General features: G+C 37.0%; 2 protein-coding genes and 1 pseudogene across 2 annotated transcripts in view; all 3 read left to right on the forward strand.

Moving 5' to 3' along the window:
* Window positions 1-2,545, forward strand: part of slc47a2.2 (solute carrier family 47 member 2, tandem duplicate 2) — a 30,637-nt gene extending 28,092 nt beyond the window's left edge. The window contains exon 18 of the mRNA XM_051876629.1: window positions 1,612-2,545. The gene's annotated coding sequence lies outside the window, so the exon portion shown is untranslated. The remainder of the gene's footprint in view (window positions 1-1,611) is intronic.
* A 794-nt stretch (window positions 2,546-3,339) lies between these two features.
* Window positions 3,340-9,910, forward strand: LOC127503152 (multidrug and toxin extrusion protein 1). Its single transcript, XM_051876606.1, has 17 exons — window positions 3,340-3,848; window positions 4,324-4,425; window positions 4,508-4,576; window positions 4,652-4,800; window positions 5,003-5,045; window positions 5,155-5,199; window positions 5,290-5,387; window positions 5,533-5,630; window positions 6,215-6,328; window positions 6,416-6,483; window positions 6,985-7,093; window positions 7,253-7,328; window positions 7,591-7,660; window positions 8,140-8,272; window positions 9,090-9,184; window positions 9,263-9,341; window positions 9,440-9,910. The coding sequence occupies exons 1-17, from the start codon at window positions 3,666-3,668 to the stop codon at window positions 9,673-9,675; spliced, it is 1,767 nt and encodes a 588-aa protein (XP_051732566.1). The 5' UTR covers window positions 3,340-3,665; the 3' UTR covers window positions 9,676-9,910.
* Window positions 9,911-12,233: 2,323 nt separating this feature from the next.
* LOC127504348 (multidrug and toxin extrusion protein 1-like) lies at window positions 12,234-16,880 on the forward strand (annotated as a pseudogene).
* Window positions 16,881-21,158: the final 4,278 nt, after the last annotated feature.

Raw genomic sequence — 21,158 nt, forward strand, 5'->3', positions numbered from 1 at the left:
TCAAGTCAGTAGTCTTCCCCTTGATTGTGTAGCCTACAGAGCTAGACTGAGAGACCATTTAAAGGCCTTTGCAGGTGTTTTGAGTTAATTAGCTGATTAGAGTGTGGCACCAGGTGTCTTCCGTATTGAACCTTTTCACAATATTCTAATTTTCTGAGATACTGAATTGGGACTTTCCTTAGTTGTCAGTTATAATCATCAAAATTAAAAGAAATAAACATTTGAAATATATCAGTCTGTGTGTAATGAATGAATATAATATACAAGTTTCACTTTTTGAATGGAATTAGTGAAATAAATCAACTTTTTGATGATATTCTAATTATATGACCAGCACCTGTATTGCTGGTGCACAACAACAGCAACAAAATGCACCCCACCAGACGATACATAGATAGATTGCACATTTCTAGCATGTTTTTAACATGTTGCTAACATGCTTTGTGGTTGTAGCTTTAAAGCTCTAGGAGAAGATACTGTTTAAATTTAGTCTCAAGAAAAAAAAGCTTAAATAGTAGAATTAAATAGTAGAATTACTGTCTGGTCAAATATTTAAAAACCAGAGATCATATTGTGTATGGGGATGAAAAATGGTTATATATTCTTGGGAATATTATATATTCTAGTGTATAGGACTTCGCTTACAAGATAATACTTTGCTTTGTCAAGCCAACAAAAGTTTAAATAGAATCTTTCTCAAGCCAACATAAGTTTAAATAGTAACACATTGTTTGCTTTCTCAGGTTAACCTAATAATAAGTTTAAATAGTAGAACAGTATGCCAACATAATCATTGCACTAACTCTCACACATTTCAACTCTTATTTGTTCAATCTCTCAGATGATCTTCTGCAGAAAACACAATTTCCCAGTATAACCATCAAATGAAGATGCATCACGTTCCCCTCACATGCACTTTTCCCTGCCTCTCTTGCATCTTATTACAACTTTCATTGTTAACTAAACTGTTAAAACAAAAAATTACATAATGAATCAGACTTTCATCCATAGTATTTTTTCATTTATTTACTTCTTAACTTAATTGTTTACATATTTTACTAAGTATTATCTTGTCAGTGAAGTCCCAGACACTAGCCCAAGAACAATATGTAACCATTTTATGTCCCCGTACACAGTATGATCTCTGTTTTTTAAATATTTGACCAGACAGTAGTTCACTGTGTGACTCAAAGATGATTCAATTGTGTGAAAGTGTTTCTGATGAGTCATGAGAGAACAGGTTATTTGATATACCTGCATACACTCTTAGAAGAAAAGATTTTATATAGAACCTTAAAGGGCACTATCAGGCACTAAATATATAGAACCTTTTAGGGCATTCTCACCATGGGATCATTTTATGGATTTAGTTTTAATTCATTTTGTTTTTAATTACATTTTTATGAATTAAGAAGCTTGTAAACACTTTATCACTAGAAAAAATAATGGAATATACAGTCAAATCAAAAATTCCCAGTATGCTCATGCTTTGTGTTTGGTGTTGATTGTATGAGTTTGTTGGATTCCTGGCTGTTTGAATTATTTTCATGTCTTAAATACATTTGTGACTGGTTTTGTTGTATTTTGTTTATTCCGTGTTGTATCAACTAGCCAGCATGATATATGGTAATACCACCAATGTTTTTTGCATATGCCTGTTTTCATGACCTTTACCGAAACTGAACACCTGCACTGATTTCAGTATCTTTACAAACACAAACAGCACCAACTGGACAGTGGGTGAAGATATTAGCATGTAAACTGGATTGAAAACATTGGAACATTTTTCTGTTGTTTTTCATTCTACCAATGTGGTGGTGGTGGTGGGGTTGGTGGTGGTGTTGTTGTTGTTGTTGTTCTTTTTCTTTTTCTTCTTCTTCTTCTGCCCATAGAATCGCTAGCGGAAAAGTTGAAATTTGGTACACTGATATAGGACAGTCTGAACTGTCACCATAGCAAATTTGGAGTCTAACTCAATCCCTCTAGCGCCACCAACTGTCCAAATTTGCACTCATGTATATGGTAAATAACTTTAAAACTTTTGAACTGTACAGGCTAGAAACAAAATTATTTTTTCCTCTGATTCCTTGGCTCACAACAATTCAGCGGCCCTATGACCTCATTTTCCATCATGAATTTTGAATTTTCTGAAAAAAAGTTCTTGAGTAAGGCGCAAGGGAATTTGACAAAGTGCCTGCCAAAATGAACGTGAGGCTCAATGAGGCTGTCTGCACAGTTTCCTAGTGTTTGGGAGAAAAAAAAAAAACAGCTATTTTTGCTTATAACTTCTGAATGGTTTGGCCAAAAATCAAATCACAAAACTGATGCAGCATGCAGCATACTGAGACAAACGATACTCAGTTTTCCCATATCGGCCATTTTGGGCATTGACTATTTTGAATTTTATTGTAAAATGCTATATTTTACAAATGCAATGGCGTATTGTTACGAAACTCAGTATGTGTCTTCGGCACCATGTCCTGACAGTACTCAAAAAGTTTCAGGGCAGCGCCACCTAATAAAGTGCTTCTGAAGCGAAATGATGTGTTTGTGTAAAAGAAAAATCCATTTTTAACAAGTTACGAAGTAAAATATCTAGGTTCCGTCAGACCGCCTTCCGTATTCAACTTACGAAGAAAGTGTAAACTGGTGTTGTGTCAGCTAAGCTTTTATTCTAAGTTGAATAGTGAAGGCGTAGGACATAGGGTAAGCTTTTTGAACTGCGAGAGTTTTACACTTTCTTCATAAGTTGAATATGGAAGGCGGTATAGTGGAAGCTAGATATTTCACTTCATAACTTGTTGTTATCCATAATATGGATATTTTTTACGCAAACGCATTGCTTCACTTCAGAAGGACTTTATTAACCCCCCCCCCCTTGCTTGGGGTAATTTTCATTTGAAAGTGAACTAATCCTTTAAACAAAATAAAAATTGTGTGGGTAAATCAAGTATCTAAACAGTTACATCTGGTCCCATTAAAAAAATTACATACAGTTAATTTCTGACAAACCTAAAGCAATCCCATTATAATAACAAACAAAAGCTGTAAATATTACAGAATAAATATTATGGCAATGGTCTAAAAAAGTATGTTTTAGATACTTTATAATTGTTCCTGATTTTATTTTATTTTTTCTTTCCTTTTTTTTTTTTTTTTTTTTTTCCAAAATTGTGAACATTATATCATATGGATAGTATTTTGTGGGATTCCCTATCAGAGTTTCCATGATGTTTGCTCTCAACATGGACATTGCTGGTAAGAAAATGACTTGTGTAAGCACATGAAATGAGCAGCATATTAAGCTGAATCTCTCATGACTTATTAACTACAGAGACCTTGTGAGGTTTTACAGCACGTTTAAAAAGAAACTAGTGAAGTTCCACAGCCTATATTGTCTCTATTGCTTGAATGCTGTTGTTCCTTTAATGAAACCTGACCCCAGCACACAGTGACTTCTGTTTATGCAATAACCTCGTGGAGTACAGCAGCAGGCAGGGCTAAACTTACTACCAAACACTTTTTCAAGTGTCTCCCTTTGAGATCCACTCAGATGTCTCCCTGCAGTGGACCTTCAGCCGAATGTCTTTCATTCAGATGTAGTCCTGTACTTTAACTTCATATAAACTGCGTTGTGGAAATTAAAGACTTTAGAAATAACAAAAATGGGCAGTATTACCACAGTGAGTCAGATTAACGGAGACTCAAAACAGGAGAAAAGTGATGATGCTCACTCAACATCGAGTTCACATGTTGTTTGTGGAGGCTGTCGAAAGAAACTTCGGAGTTTGTTACCAGTGAATTATAAAGAAGAAATTGTAGAGCTGCTAAAACTGGCTGGACCAGTGGTAAGTTTGAATTGATTTATGAAGGTGAATTTAATCTGTGCTTATAGCAATCATTTAACCAAATATCGTGATGATTTTATTTCACTGTTGATTGACAATAGAAAAACTGACACCTTTGATTTTGTAGAGAACATGAACACATGAATATGCATCTTTAAAAGAAGTGTTATTTTCTGACAGATTGAAGATATTTTATTATTTCTGACAGTGTTGACCTATAATTGACACATTTTATGGGACAAAAAAAAAAAAAAAAAAAAATCTGTAGTTTGCACCAAAACGTAGTTAAATGCCTCTTAATATGTTTAGAAAAATAGTCTAAAAGAATTGTCAACTTCTCAGTTCTTTAGTCTGTTTTGTCTCAGGAATATTAAACATGACAAATCAAATACAATATTGTTGCTTTAATATTGAAAAAAGTGGAAATGTCTTGTGGCTGTTATCAGATCCTGAAAATGTTTCCCCTTTTTTGCAGTTTATATCTCAGCTGATGATTTTTCTGATCAGCTTCATCAGCACTGTGTTCTGTGGACACTTGGGGAAAACTGAACTGGCCGGTGTGGCTCTGGCTATTGCTGTGAGTTCACAAAATAACTTCATTATTGTGGCGTTCATTAAAACACCCACTGCCTTTATAAATACTTCCTTTTTGCTCACAGGTTATTAATGTGACCGGCATCTCCATCGGCTCTGGATTGGCGTCTGCATGCGATACACTCATCTCTCAGGTTTGATAGTGAATGTTCAGTAATGTGAGTGTTATTTGAGCTCAGGTGTCATTTGAATTGAATTGTGTCCTGCAGACGTTTGGGAGTAATAATCTGAAACGGGTGGGTGTGATACTGCAGAGAGGGATTCTCATCCTCCTGTTGGCCTGTTTCCCCTGCTGGGCGCTGCTCATCAACACAGAGCCAATCCTGCTGGCTGTCCGGCAGAGTCCCAGTGTGGCCAGGTCTGACACATTCAACATACATTAAATACCTAAATCTGCTCATATCAGTTTTTAACATACTGTGATTGAAGTAAATGATGTAAGAATTGTGTAATAATATGATGTTATATCATTTGGACATGTGACAGTCACATGGACCTAAAGTCAGTGTCTGTGGAGTTTCTTTAACTGTGTGTGATTGTTTCTCTCTCTCTCTCAACAGTCTGTCACAACTCTATGTAAAAATATTTATGCCTGCTCTGCCTGTGAGTGACGTATAAAATATGTATTCACTGTAACTATAAGTAACTATACAGTAAAAAGAACTATTCCACTATTTCTAGGTAATAACTTTTTAAAAATATATATTTTCAGGCTGCGTTTATGTATACGCTACAGGGAAGGTATCTTCAAAATCAGGTAAACCCAAGCAATGTGTCTCCATTATTATTTTGCCTGAGCTTGTTGTTCATATATAGCATATACAAGGGTCTGTTTTTGTTTGTTTAGGGTATTATTTGGCCTCAGGTCATCACAGGAGCAGCAGGGAACATCCTCAATGCTTTAATAAACTACATCTTCCTTCATCTGCTTGATCTTGGTGTTGCGTAAGAAACTGTCTGAATTCTGTTGATCCTATGTTGTGTCCCAAATGACATACTATAGACTTTGCACTTATACTATGCACAATGTACTTAAAAATAATTACAAGGTCAAAATTACTTCATTGATTCAATTCTTTCTTATTAACAGTGGATCTGCTGCTGCAAACACCATTTCCCAGTATTCCTTGGCTGTGTTTCTCTATGTCTACATCCGCTGGAAGGGCCTGCATAAAGCCACCTGGGATGGTGAGTGTCTATCTGCGCCATCACCAGAACCTTTGGTTTTCAATACGCTTGTACATATGATCTGAGACACAAGGACTTTTTTACAACGCATTAACAAAATTACATTAAAAACTTAAAACTGTCTGCTAAATGTATTTTCACCAAAGTCTTTTCACTAAGATTTTTGCTTATTTTGTGATGATTGAGAGGATTCTTGCATACTAACTTAAATCTGGATATGGATGTATCTTGAATATTTAAATGCTACTATAATTTAATAAATCCTTTTTATTCCATGAATTACCCAACTTTTCTTTATTTGATTTTATGTATTGTTTTAGCATTGTATAATTAAATGACAAGATGATTACTTCACTCACAGGAGCAATATGTAACAGTTTTATGTCCTGGTGCAAAGCATTTTCTTTTTTAATATGTGACCAGAAAGTAGTTTATTATGTGACTCTTTAAGATAGTGTGGAGGAGAGTCCACTGAAATGTTTCTGATGAGTCATGGTTCATTATATCACATGTCTTCATACATATACTAAATGCTGAAACCGTCATATCTTTTTTTGCTGATCTCCATCTCTGTCTCACATTAGGTTGGTCTCGTGACTGTCTGCAGGAATGGGGTGCCTTCATTCGCTTGGCTTTTCCCAGCATGCTCATGCTTTGTGTGGAGTGGTGGACATATGAGATTGGTGGATTCCTGGCAGGTTTGCGAACAATCTGTGTTTTTATGTAATTAAATTTGCTTTGTAGCATGAATATATTTGTGATCTTCATGTATTTTGTCCTTGTAGGGCTCATCAGTGAGGCTGAGCTGGGAGCCCAGTCTGTTGTGTATGAGCTGGCCACTATTGCATATATGGTAGGTTTACAAAGGTTATTCGGTCTAACTTGTAACAAAAACGAAACTCTACACTTGGTTTCAGAAACTTCTCAGATCCAACAGCACCAGCTGTTTGCTGGTCAATGGGTCAAGACATTAGCATTACATTTATATAAAAAAAAATAAACTGAAATTGGAACCTGTTGACAGAACTGTGGAACCAAGATGTATTGCATTTCTGTTATTCTACATTCAGTACTTACAGTATCATTATCCTCTGCATGGGTGGTGAAAACCAAATAACACATTTTAACTAAATACATCATCCTTTTATTTCCAAATATATTTTCAGTAACACTTTATTTTGATGATCACCTTTACTTTTGCTTTTGAAATGGGGAAGTAGAAGAACCATATCAAAAATAAACGGCTCCAGCAGCAACAAGTTCTGCTTCTGAACATCTGTAATAAATTATATTTGAATCCTTTGGTTAAAGTAGACCAATTAACACAAGTCATTATTTTATCTTTGTCATTCAGTTTCCACTGGGATTTGCAGTGGCGGCCAGTGTGAGGGTGGGAAATGCTCTTGGAGCTGGAAACACAGAACAAGCCAAGCTGTCTGCCAAAGTGTCTTTAGTCTGTGGACGTATGTGGTCTTCATCAACAGCTTTGAAATAACTAAGATCCCTAATAGTTTCTAAGAATATTTGCAAACATTATTAATTATAAAAATACCACTTATGACTATGTTTTGTTATTATTATAAAGTTTAGAGTTATTTGGTTTCCCTGGTGTGTTTTTCTAGTACTTGTTTCTTGTGTGGTTGCAACCATTATTGGAAGTACCAAAGATGTTATTGGATACATATTTACCACAGAAGAGTAAGTACCCACAGAGATCTACTTTTCTAAAAAGCAATATGACATTTTAGATTGGGTATTTGGCATTTACAAAGATTCACTTGTATTAATATGAATGTGAGAAACTGCAACATGCAGTATAGCAGCTCTAGTAAAGAATAAAAATAAAAGAGCTGAATAAATATTTATCGCATTATAATTGCATTGGGTGCATGTAAACATGGCTGTTGAAAGTTTAAAACCATTAACATCTGATTTGTGTACTGAACTCTCTCACACACAGAGAAATAGTGCTCAGAGTATCAGAGGTCATGATCATGTATGGCTTCTTTCATCTATTTGACGCCATTGCGGTAAGATATTTAATTTGTCTGAGTTTTGATTTTTAACTAAAATCTGTACTTTGAAAAAAAAAGATCAACACTGATCATTTTCCAGTAAAAATATCCAAACATCTGTAAATATACATTTACTTTGAGAAGCAAAATTGCCTAGATATTAAGAATCTAGAGAGTTTATTTGGAACTGGTATATTGTTTTTTTTTTTTGTTTTGTTTTTTTTGTTTTAAGCATAAATATAATGACATTTTGTGAAGGTTTTTTTAAATAATATTTTTAGGGAAAAGCAAAACAAAAATATTTTTATTCCCTTTTAGCAAAGTAGTCTTGAACAGTTTAAATAAACTGAAAATGATAAGAGTGTGGTGATATTTTGATGTTTGTGAGGTGCTTTCAGTCTTTATTTTTCATTTCAGATCATTTCAGATATTGAGAATGTCTAATAATGTCCTCTAGATAATAGTCAAACTAAGGTTTGTTTTTCTGTCTGTAGGGCATTACAGGTGGCATTGTCAGAGGTGCTGGAAAGCAGCTGCTTGGTGCTCTTTGTAATATTGTGGGATATTATTTTGTGGGATTCCCAATTGGAGTGTCACTGATGTTTGCTCTCAGCATGGGCATAATCGGTAGGTGACTTGCAAACACATGTGGTGAAATGAAAACATTCTCAGCAGCTTTGCTGAAATAACCAAAACACTTTATTAACCCTCTGATGTTCCTCAGCCACTTTTGACCAAAAAAAAAAAAAAAAACATTGGATGGTCCCACTTTATATTAAGTGGCCTTAACTACTATTTACTTACATCAAAAAATAAGTACAATGTACTTATTGGGTTCATATTAAATTGCAAAACACTTTTGCTGCTATTGAGGTGGGATACGGGTAAGGTTAGGGAAAGCTTTGGTGGTATGGGTAGGGATAAGGTGTAAGGAATGGGTCAACAGTGTAATTATAAATGTAATTACAGAAATTAATTACAGATGTAATTACATGCAGGTGTTTTTAAAATATAAGTACAATGTAAAAACATGTATGTACACAATAAGTGCACTGTATCAAATGATTAATTTAAATGTAAGTACATAGTAGTTAAGGCAACTTAATATAAAGTGGGACCCATTGGATTTTTAAAGATTGTTTACTTCATTAGAATGGTACAAAACTTTTGTGGCACTTTCTCTGTGAACACAAGAAAAAAAAGAAAAAAAAAATTGACATGATTCGAAAAGTCTAAGTGGTCTTAAAAGCGCTTAAAATTCTCTGTAAACAAAAATACTAAAATAGTGCATTAATTTCATTAAAAAAAATGTTTGGTCACTTTTGACAATCTATATAGGAGTACAAGTGTGACACAAAAGTTAGGAGCACCACCAGAGAGTTAAACTCAAGCGCTCCACTGAACACTCCATCAATCTCCTCACGTCTCTTCTCTTTGTTGTTAGGTCTGTGGATTGGGTTTTTTGGGTGTGTCTTCCTACAGTCTTTGTTCTTCATCATCCTCATTTGCAAACTGGACTGGAAAAAAGCGACTCAAGAGGTGGGCCAATTTTCCTCATCCATATATATAGTCTATTTGGACAGATGATTACTTGAGTCTGTATCTTCTTTTTCTCAGGCCTTGATCAGGGCAGGTGTTCAAGACCCTGAGACCAGAGATGAATCTTATGCTATGGAAAATAAGGGCTGCACAGAAGGTATATTTTGTCTATGGTATATTATGACCTTTATGATGAACAAAAAACACGTTTCATTTGTCATGGACTTTCTCTTATGTTGATTGATTATTGTACAGAAGTGCCAGAAGAGTCCCTGCACCCTGAAGAAGGCCAGACAGATGCAAACACAGATCTGGAAGGACTCGGTAAAGGAGAAGGAGGAATAACAGACGCTGGCACAAAGGTCATAGTTGGAGTGGTTTTGACCACCAGACAGCTGGTTGTTCGTCGAGGACTTGCAGTTTTTTTCATGCTGCTTATACTAGCTGGAGGGATTGTGTTAAATGAGGTGCTCACTGGAATTCTCAGATGAGCATATTAAATACAGAGCTTTGTCTGCAATGCAAATTTAAAAATCCACCAGTGCCTAAGCAAAGTTAATAATATTTGAGAGGTAGATGATTGTCTTATTTATTTTCTATTTATTTTTTAATTCAAAGTAGCCTTTTTGAGTTCTCTGATATCAGTTGTGTTAATTGTATCATACTGGCATTGTGAAAGTTTTATGAAATTTCAAGAATAAAATAAGTGACAAGCTGTAACAGTTACTTGACATGTATTGTTTTTATTGTCAGTACTGGGGTTGTTAGTATGGAAGCTTGCTTCTGCCACAGGATAAAAAATTAAAAAAAGATTTTTTTTTTCTGTCTCTCACTCAATTGCGAGTTTATATCTCAAAATGTATTGACTTTCTCATTTTTTTCCCCACCACCATGTCCCTTTAGGGGCTCCATAGACAACACTTAGCCTGATTTAGTTAGATTGCTTGGTGTTGACCATCACTGAAATGAAACTATATGATCCTTGTGTTGTTGTCTTGATTTTAAGCGTTATTTCAAAAATGAAATTTCTGTCATTAATTACTCATATTCCAATGTCATTCCAAACCCGTAAGACTGTTCATCTTCGGAACACAAATTAAGATATTTTTGATGAAATCCGAGAGGTTTCTGAACCACCCATAGGCAACAAAGTCATTGCAACTTTTAAGACCCAGGAAAGGTAGTAAAGACATCGTTAAAATAGTCCATGTGACTACAGTGGTTCAACCTTAATGTTATGAAACAATGAGAATACTTTTTGTGTGTAAAAACAAAACAAAAATAATATTTTTTTCAACAATTTATTTTCTTCTCTGTTAGTCTCCTATGCGGTTGACGCTGTACACACAGTGCACTTCTGGGTTCTATGTCAGAACGCCAGCTCATTATTGGCTAGCTCTTGCATCAGAATCACATGCAATACTAAGCCGGTGTTCTGACAATTTGTGCTACCCTGTCAGATTTTGCTACCTCCCATTGAAACAGTGGGTAGCAAAATCTGACAGCGAAAAATGCTACCTATCAGATTGTGCTTCCAGCGTGGTTTATGGCTTTATTAACATCTACACCTACCCCAACCCTAAACCTACCCTTATAATAATGCAAGTACAGTAGTGGTAGCACAATATGATATAGCATTAATCTTTAGAACAAGTATAAATCGATAGCGAAAAATGCTACTTATCAGATTGTGCTTTATTAATGTCTACACCTACCCCAACACTAAATATACCCTTACAATAATGCAAATACAGTAATTTTGTGTTATTTATCATGACAAAAATGATGTAATATTGATGTGCGCACGTGCAGTAAGCCCAGGTAGGACAATCTGACGGGTAGGATGAAATGTCAGGACACCGGCATTCTGATGTAGAACCCGGAAGAGCTGCACTGTGTACACCATCAACAATCTAATGACATCTTTTGTGGGTTTTGACACTAAAAAAAATTAATTCAAATAGCATGATTTAGCCAGTTACATTATCTACCAGCAAGGGCTAACAAGGCCATGCTAACCAACAAAAATTTGATCCCTTGTATGTAACTTGTAGTGCCAGTCACAACATCTAAAATGAGTGATATAAAGCCACTGCATAAGACCACTTCCACTGTCTTCAGTGGATAAGACTTGCTTAGAGACAATGACTGTAAATGGTGTCTGTCCCCTCTAACAATTGACTCACTGTCAATTTAAAAATTAGCCTTTCATCTGCCATATTTATACATTTACTTACTCAATTGTTTACCAATTTGACTAATTTGTCCTTGTCAGCTTAGTCCCTGACACTGGCCCAAGAGTAATATGTAACAGTTTTTAATATCTGACCAAACAGGAGTTTTCCGTGTGACTGAGTTAAAGATTATTCAGATGAGTGAAAGTGTTTCTGATGAGTCAGATTTGATATACCTACATAGATATTCATTGTTTAGAAATCTGTAGATAAGAAGCACTCAGTAACTTTTTCTGTTGACACATAGGGGGCTCTCATGGCCTAGTGGTTAGAGAGTCAGACTGGTAACTCGAAGGTTGTGGGTTTGATTCTTATTTCTGGCAGGAAATGACTGAGGTGCCCTTGAGCAAGGCACCTAATCCCCAATTGCTCCCCATGCACCAAAGCAAAATGGCTGCCCGCTGCTCCGTGTGTGTGTGTGTGTTCACTACTCACTGCTCTTAATGTGTGTGAACTAACTTGGATGGGTTAAAATGCAGAGCATTTTGAGGATGGGTTGTCATACTCGGCCTTCACATGTCACTTTTTCACTATTAAATATAATAACTAATTATATTTTTTATTGTTGTTATTATTATTTGCTTGAGCAACAACAAACCGAACACCTAAATCTGAGCACACAGTGACTTCTGTTTATGCAATAATCTCGTGGAGTACAGCAGCAGCCAGGGCTAAACTTACTACCAAACAGTTATCCACTCAGACGTCTCCCTGCAGTGGACCTTTAGCGGAATGTCTTTCATTCAGATGTAGTCCTGTACTTTAACTTCATATAAGCTGCGCTGTGGGAATTAAAGACTTCAGGAATAACGAAAATGGACAGTATTACCACAGTGAGTCAGATAAATGAAGACTCAAAACTGGAGAAAAGTGATGATGCTCACTCAACATCGAGTTCACATGTTGTTTGTGGAGGCTGTCGAAAGAAACTTCGGAGTTTGTTACCAGTGAATTATAAAGAAGAAATTGTAGAGCAGGTAAAACTGGCTGGACCAGTGGTAAGTTTGAATAGTGTGAATTGATTTATTAAGGTGAATTATATATATATATAATTTATTTCATTGTTTATTGTTTATTTTTATTTGTAAAGCTTTTTTTATTTTCTGTTCATGTAACTATTTAAATCAAACATTGATAAATGAACAAAACAGCAAAAAAATTTGATTTGATATGAAATTCTGATTTTTTTTTTTTTTTTTTTTTTTTGCTTTAACCTTTTAACCTTTAATTTTTGCCTCGATGTTAATTACATTGTGCTCATTCCTAATAGTTTTCACAAAAATATTTCCAATTTGGAAATGAATCAGATGTGAATATTATAATGTATTAATACATCTAACTTAATACATCTGCCATTACATTTGATACAATGTAGTCTGAATGCAATCTAAGTCACAAAGTTTAATGTTAAATTTGTTCATACTTATAAGAAATGTTTGATCACCCATAATGAGATCAAATATTTCAGTAGTCCATTTTATCTGTAGAATATGATATGATCAGTTTCAACCCTATAGTTTTATTTCTCAAGAAGTGGTAATGTCTATCAGATCCTGAAAATATTTCCCCTCTTAATGCAGTTTATATCTCAGCTGATGATCTTTCTGATCAGCTTCATAAGCACTGTGTTCTGTGGACACTTGGGGAAAACTGAACTAGTTGGTGTGGCTCTGGCTATTGCTGTGAGTTCACAAAATATCTTCATTATAGTGGTGTTCATTAAAACTCCCATTGCCTTGCCTATGAATACATCCTTTTTGCTCACAGGTTATTAATGCGTCCGGCATCTCCATCGGCTCTGGATTGGCGTCTGCATGTGATACACTCATCTCTCAGGTTTGATAGTGAATGTTCAGTAATGTGAGTGTCATTTGTGCTCAGTTGTCATTTGAACTGAATTGTGTCCTGCAGACGTTTGGGAGTAATAATCTGAAACGGGTGGGTGTGATACTGCAGAGAGGGATTCTCATCCTCCTGTTGGCCTGTTTCCCCTGCTGGGCGCTGCTCATCAACACAGAGCCAATCCTGCTGGCTATCCGGCAGAGTCCCAGTGTGGCCAGGTCTGACAACAGTCACATGCATGAAAGTACAGTTCCTTAAATTGACATGTATTCATTTAGCAGATGCTTTCATCCAAAGCAATATTTATATACATATTGTCACGGTTGGTAATCCGCTGTCTCATTCTGGTCTTGTGTGTTTGTGTTTGTGTGTGTGTGTGTGTGTTCGTCACGCTGATTGTTTCATGTGGGCGTCACCGCTGATTACCAGTGATCAGCGGCAGCTGAATGTCATCTACCAGCCTATTTATTGCCCTGTCTTTCGTCCCATGTTTGTCAGATCGTTGCTGGAGATCGCCCGTGCTGCTTCCTGTTCTCCTGTGTGTTCCTCTGTCTGAGTCATCGTGTCGTGCTGTTCCGGTTCCAGTCCCGTTTGGATTACTCACCTGGTGTTCTCCTTTCACTCCGGATACTCTACACACGGTCTTCACTCTTCTGTTCAGGATTGCCCATCGAAGTCCCTGTGTCACCACTCTCCTGCTGGCTGCAACGTGTTGGACTCTGTTGTTTTCTCAATAAAGAGATTTTTACTTGCAACTTGCATCCGCGTATGATTCCCGTGACACATATGTATTACAAGATCAAATCAGCATATTAGAATGATTTCTGAAGGATCACGTGACACTGAAAACTGGAGTAATGGCTGTTAAAACTCAGCTTTGCCATCACAGGAATAAATAACATTTTAAAATATATTCAGTAACACTTCACAATAAAGTACCTTTAGTTAACATTAGTTAATGCATTACCTGACTTTAAATAACATTGAGCAATATTAATCATCAGCAGTATTTATTCATGTTAACATTTATATGAACTGTTGTTTATGTTAGCTCAGGTCTATTAAATAATATTAATAAATACAACTTATGATGTTATAATGTATTAGTAAATGTTGAAATAACACTACCTACGATTCCTAAATGCAAGTATTTTTCATTGTTAGTTCCAGTTAACTAATGTTAACAAATGGAATCTTATTGTACTTATAAGTGTTACCATATATTAAAAATAGAAAAGTTATTTTAAAATTTCAGAATATTACTGTTTTTCTATATGTTTGAATAAAATAAATGCAGCCTCTGAACTTCTTTCAAAAACATTTTTTTAACAGCAGTTTAGCAAAACTTACCCGAATCTGCTGAAAAAAACAGCATAAAGTACTGTGATTTCAAAAATACATCATTGCCATTTGCTATGCAAGTATTATGAAAATTAGCATTCATATCTGTCTAGTTTCTCACAGTTGGCTATTACCATTACAGCCGCTTTCAAAACTAAATTTAAACAGTTCATTAGTATCATTTAGGCAAATCACATGGTCCTACAGTTAAAGTAATTGGATTTAACTGTGTGTGATTGTTTCTCTCTCTCTCAACAGTCTGTCACAACTCTATGTAAAAAATATTTTTTTACATAGAGTTGTAAAAAAAATATTTTACAACTCTATGTAAAAAAGAGTTGTAAAACCTGCTCTGCCTGTGAGTGACACCTTAAATGTAGTAATCATTAAAATGACTAACTATAAACTGTAAATATCTATAAAGTAAAAAACTATTCCTCCATATCTAATTAATAATGTGGAAAGAGGCATAGGAAAGTTTATTTTTCCATCCGATTATTATTTTCTTATTATTATTATTATTATTTTTAAATATGTTGTTGGCATCCTCAGGCTGCATTTATCTATCAGCTGCAGGGACGGTATCTTCAAAATCAGGTCAGGCCTCCACTGCAGAAGATCTTTCTTCTTTTTCTTTTGCTTGATCTTGTTTATTTGTGTATTTATTGCTGTGATGCTGAGGGTCTGTTTTTGTTTGCATATTTGTTTAGGGTATTATTTGGCCTCAGGTCATCACAGGAGTAGCAGGAAACATCTTCAGTACTTTAATAAACTATATATTCCTTCATCTTCTTGATCTTGGTGTGGCGTAAGCAGTCTTGATTCTGATCATCTCTTATTTAGGAACTTGTTGTTTTTATTCATTGTGAGGATTGTGATATGTGTGGACCTAGGGGCTACTTCAGCAGTTAATTACAAGGTTAAAATGATTTATGGGTAACACTTTACAATAAGGTTCATTAGTTAACATTAGTTAACTACATTAGTTAACATGAACTAATAATGAACTACACTTCTACAGCATTTATTAATCTTTGTTAATGTTTCAACATTTACTAATACATTATTAAAATCTTGTTAACATTAGTTAACATTACTCTGAACTAACATGAACAAACAATGAACAACTGTATTTTCATTAACTAAAATTAACGAAGATTAGTAAATACAGTGACAAATGTATTGCTCATGGTTAGTTCATGTTAGTTAATACATTAACTAATGTTTAATTAATGAACCTTATTTTAAAGTGTTACCGATTTATGAAACTTTCTTTTTAATCCACAGTGGATCTGCTGCTGCAAACACCATTTCCCAGTATTCCTTGGCTGCGTTTCTCTTTCTTTATATTCACTGGAAGGGCCTGCATAAAGCCACCTGGGATGGTATGTATGTATGTATGTATGTATGTTTGTATGTATGTATGTATGTATGTATGTATGTATCTATCTATCTATCTATCTATCTATCTATTGTTCTATTGTTCTATAGTTCTATCGTCTGTCTGTCGTTCTATATTACTATCTATTGTTCTATAGTTCTATAATATATTATTCTATAGTTCTATCTATTTTCAGTTAAAGGAGAATATGTAACGTGCTGGTGCAATGGTGCAAAGTTTTCTTCTTCTTCTTTTTTTTTTTTTTTTTTAAATTGACCAGAAAAAAATAGTTCAATGAAATGTTGCTGATGAGTGATGACATCAGTTTTTTGTTTGTTTGTTTGTTTGTTTTTTTTAAAAACATGCTGATAGCTTCAAATGATAATTATTTGTTATTGTCGCCACTTGTCAATATTGGAAACCAATGAAACAAATTACTGTACTGTCCATCAATTACAATGCCATACACGCACTTTTAGGTCTCCATCTATTACATCTCTCTGTCTCACATTAGGTTGGTCTCGTGACTGTCTTCAGGAATGGGGTCCATTCATTCGCTTGGCTTTTCCCAGCATGCTCATGCTTTGTGTAGAGTGGTGAGCATATGAGATTGCTGGATTCCTGGCAGGTTTGCAATCTATCTATGTTTTTATGTAATTCAATTTTGTTTGTGTCATGAATACATTATATTTTTTGTGTTGTTTTTGTCATTGTAGGGCTCATCAGTGAGGCTGAGCTGGGAGCCCAGTCTGTTGTTTATGAGCTGGCCACTATTGCGTTTATGGTACATTTTGCCAAGGTTCCTTGGTTTCATGAAAATATACACCTGTACTGGTTTCAGGATTTTCTCAGACCCAGCAGCACCGGCTGTTTGCTGGTCAGTGGGTCAAGATATTAGCATTACAATTATATGAAAGATAAACTGAAATTTGAACCTGTTGACAGAACTGTGGAACTAAGATGGGTTCCATTTCTGTTATTCTACATTCAGCCAAAACTACTTCTTCTTTATTTTTTTAATGGTCCATACAGTTTTGTAAATATTTAGCAAATATTTTGTTATCTTCTGCCTAGGTGGTAAAACAGACACATTGGTTGGTGACAGCAATAAATCGTATTTTGTGCATCCAATTTTGTGCACATTGGGTGATTGTTTAAATGTAAAAGTTTCATCATACAAGTGAAAAACTGATAAAATCATTGCTGTTGAAATAAAAGTAGAAGAATCATATCAAAATATCATATAAATGTAGAAGAACCATATCAAAAACAAAACATCTCCAGTGAAAAACGTCTCAGGTTATGACTGTAACCATAGTGCCCTGAGAAGGGAATGAGACGCTGCATCAAGGACGCTTTGGGAATGCCTCTGCGTGATTGAGTCTGAAGGATGTGTGTCAACTAGTCCATTGGTGAGAGTGAATGTCATGGGCGGGTGACGTCACGACCAGGAAAGCATGAAAGCACATCCGGAATGACCGGCGTTCAATTAGCCGAAGCAAGTCAATCACAGGGATGTAGGAAGTATGGCAGGGCAACGCAGTGTCTCGTTCCCTTCTCAGGGAACTATAGTTACCTTGATGTTACTGAGTTACTGAGATGTTCCCTTTTGAGGGAACTCGCACTGTGTCAAGGACGCTTTGGGAATGAATGCAGAATGCTTTGAAGTCTGAGCGGTGCCAGAGCTGCATCCACGCATTTCGTGAATGTGCGGGGTGATAAAGCTAGACCGAAGGGAAGAACCCGATATTGGTATGCTTCACCCCCGAAAACAAATCTCAGGAACTTCCTGTGTTGTGGAAGACATGGAAGTATGCGTCCTTTAGATCTATTGTGACAAACCAGTCCTCGGACCTGATTTGAGTCACGAATTGCTTCAAAGTTAACGTTTTGAACTTGAGCTTTTTGAATGAACAATTCAGTTGAAGAAGATCTAATATAGGACGTAGTACCAGCTGTAGAAACCGGACTCTCTGTCGGGTGGAGGAACCCGTTCTATGGCCTCCTTTCCTAAGAGAGTTTTTACTTCCTGCTCCATTACCAGAGCCTGCTCGGGATGAACCACTGTATGTAGAACACTGTTAAATCGCAGTGGACGAAAGCCAAATCTGCAATCTGCAGGGCACATTGAGATACATTTGGCAGAAGCCTCCACTCTGCAGATTATCTACTAAGGGAACCAGCCTCTCGAGGCTAGCCTCTGGTGAAATTATAGTAGCCAACTCGGTGGTCTGCCCCATAGCTCTCCTCAGAGAGTGCGAGGGTTTCAGTGATGCAGTGTCATGTGACGGGCCCTGATAAATACGCTCACTGGATACCGCCCGGCCCCGAGGCAACAAGGGTGGCGGGGTTGGCAGAATGGCCTCCTGAGGGCACCGAAGGAGGATTCAGCTGAGAGTGCCTTCCTGACCCCCATGATTTTTTAGAAGGGGTAAAAAGTCAGCCCCCTCGAAGGCTGACAAAGCATGCTCTGCTCCCAAACACATAACACATAAATCATGTGTATCCCCACCCCTGAGAAAATGAGGGCAGGGCGGAACACACGATTTGAATGCTTGCTTATTCGCCATAATACTATGATTGTGCTTGCACTATATCGGGACAGACAACAATAAATAGTACAAACAGTATGAACACAGAATGCTTGCTGAGGCACAGAAGTAACGCCAGTCATTCCGAATGTGCTTTTATACTTTTCTGGTCGTGACATCACCCGCCCGTGATGTTTACTCTTGCCATTGGACTAGTTGACACACGTGCTTAAGACGCAATCACACAGAGGCGTTCCCAAAGCGTCCTTGACGCAGCACGAGTTCCCTCGAAAGGGAAGTGCTTTCAACTGATGCTTAAAATGTCTAATTGTTACTAAGAATATCTGAAATGTAAAATATTAATTTTTAAAATAAAAAAAGAATGACTAAAATGTTAAAACTACGGTTTAATACCTATTTGTTTAGGTTTCTCTATTGTTTTTTTCTAGTACTTGTATCCTGTGTAGTCGCAACCTTTATTGGAAGTACCAGTGATATTATTGGATACGTCTTTATCAAAGAAGAGTAAGTTGAGTAAGAGACCTACTGTTCAGATTTTATTATGCATTAAACATCATTACATTTTATATTTATGACAATTCCTTGCTTGTGTAATAGTAAATTGTATATCTTGTAACAGAGGCCAGCTAGTAAGAGCTGTGCAAGAAACCTCACTTCCCTGGTCTCAAGAGGCATGTTAGCAACTGATGCTAGAGCAGTGGTCTCAAACTGCTGGCCCGCGGGCCATTTAAGGCCCCCCCTCCCCCTCCACCCGGCCCGTAACTGATCTCAAAAATATAACATAATCCAGCCAGCGAAAATATTATCATTATTATTATTCTCTAGTTGCTACCTGTCTGATATGCAAAGAAAAAGTTGCAGTTCTAAGGGGCCATTCACATATTGCAGCACATAAGTGGCCGCACCGCTTTCTCCTTCTTTCCAAAGCGCTTTCGCTCCTGTGGCGTCTGTCATTGCTATGCAACCATGAGCTGCACTCTCTATGATGACGAGGAAGTTTCAGCAAAAGAAAAATTGATTTCTAGTCCTTGCATTAGTTCTACTACTTGATATATTTATGGTGATGAGAAATAAAAACCCGCCCTGTACAGTTATGATCAGCTGTTTGGCTGAGCTTTTGGTGTTGTTACGGAAAGGCCGAAGCTCATCGGTTGGTCCTTGTCACATGACCTGCGGTGCGCTTGCGCCATTATGAAAAGTTAGGATATTTTCATCTCGTCGTGGCATAGACGCGCCTGGAAAAACGAGCGCGCCGCACCGCATGCGCGTCGCGACCGCATCGCTTCTATTATGAGCGAGCTTGCCTAAATTTCAGTCGCGAGTGCATCGATTTAAACCACCGAAACGCGTCCGATGCTACCAATAAAAGTTACCAACGCTCAAACGGCATCTTGGACAAATGTGGCTCAGCTGTGTAAGCAGAAGCGCTGCCAGGTGCTGCCAGGGAGAAATAGAATAGTGTACAAATGTATTCAGGGATTGCTTTTGTTCAGTACAGTGTTGTTCAGTGCAAGATTTTGATGTTATTTAAGCTAAAATAAAGTAAGGGAAAATATTTTCACTAACTGTTAAAAACTAATACTGTATATAACAATGATAGAGACACTGCTGTTTACATTTTTTTTTAAGTATGGCAAAAATATTTAAGTAGGCCTAATGAAATTTGAAGTAAATGAGAAATAATGCAAAGGAAAGTAAATTTTCAGAATTTTTGCGCTTTCTTGTGCTTGAATGTTAAAATGGCCCTCCTATGAGGTGTCAATCACAGCAACGGTCCCCAGACAATTTGAATGTGAGACCCCTGCGCTAGAGGCTGTGGCCTCTTGTTAATGCGCCCGCCTCTCATGCTGGAAACATCTCAGGTTACGCATGTAACCATGGTTCCCTGAGAACAGGGAACGAGACACTGCGTCTTAACGCATTTGGGGAATGCCTCCTCGTGAACCGGCGTCTGAAACGCTATCAAATCACGCCAATACGATTGCCGTGATTTGATAGCGTTTCAGATAGCGTTGTGACAAATATCAGAAAACAATTTCAACTGAAATGCCAAAAAACACTCCTCCTAAGGGTCACAAAGGCTGTCAGTGACAGCATTCTCTACGGCCACCGCCCAAGCTATAAGCCTCAAAGAGGCCTTCAGAAACATCTAGAGGCCTACTAAGGCCACTCAAAGGCTTGGAACCAACAACTTCTAACAGAAGGGGTCCCTTTAAGGGAATGTGGCCAGGGAGCCGAAAAGAGCCCAGTCACTTCTCAGGGGAGCATAGTCTACCCTGACTGCCACCAGGGAGGCCGACCTGGTCCTACTTTAGTAGTAACCTAGTCTGGCCAGCAACCTCTCTGTTACCAAAACAGAATCTCTAAAGCACTAGCCTCCAGAGGAGGGGTCCAGAAAGAGGGATTGCAAACTGGCAGTAACCAACTCAGACCGGAACGTAGAGACGGGCATCCTGGGGAGCAGGACTCGGCATAGCGCTTTGAACCCTTGCAATCGAGGGGAGTCACTCTGCTCAAACTACAGAGCGCTTCTTAAATAAAGCACTCTGGAGGCTGAGTACTCTACATAGGGTCCCTAATGAGAAACGTACCTCCAGCTCCAACAGGAGCTGATCTACCAAGGG

This window comes from Ctenopharyngodon idella, chromosome 21, assembly GCF_019924925.1.
Source record: "Ctenopharyngodon idella isolate HZGC_01 chromosome 21, HZGC01, whole genome shotgun sequence".
NCBI classification, from domain to species: domain Eukaryota; kingdom Metazoa; phylum Chordata; class Actinopteri; order Cypriniformes; family Xenocyprididae; genus Ctenopharyngodon; species Ctenopharyngodon idella.

Excerpts from the sequence above, each read along its gene's own strand:
- LOC127503152 (XM_051876606.1), top strand. The coding sequence starts at position 3,666 with ATGGGCAGTATTACCACAGTGAGTCAGATTAACGGAGACTCAAAACAG. Across the intron at positions 7,094-7,252 it reads AGTGTCTTTAGTCTGTGGAC|TACTTGTTTCTTGTGTGGTT; the intron begins GTATGTGGTCTT and ends GTGTTTTTCTAG. Across the intron at positions 7,329-7,590 it reads TACATATTTACCACAGAAGA|AGAAATAGTGCTCAGAGTAT; the intron begins GTAAGTACCCAC and ends TCTCACACACAG.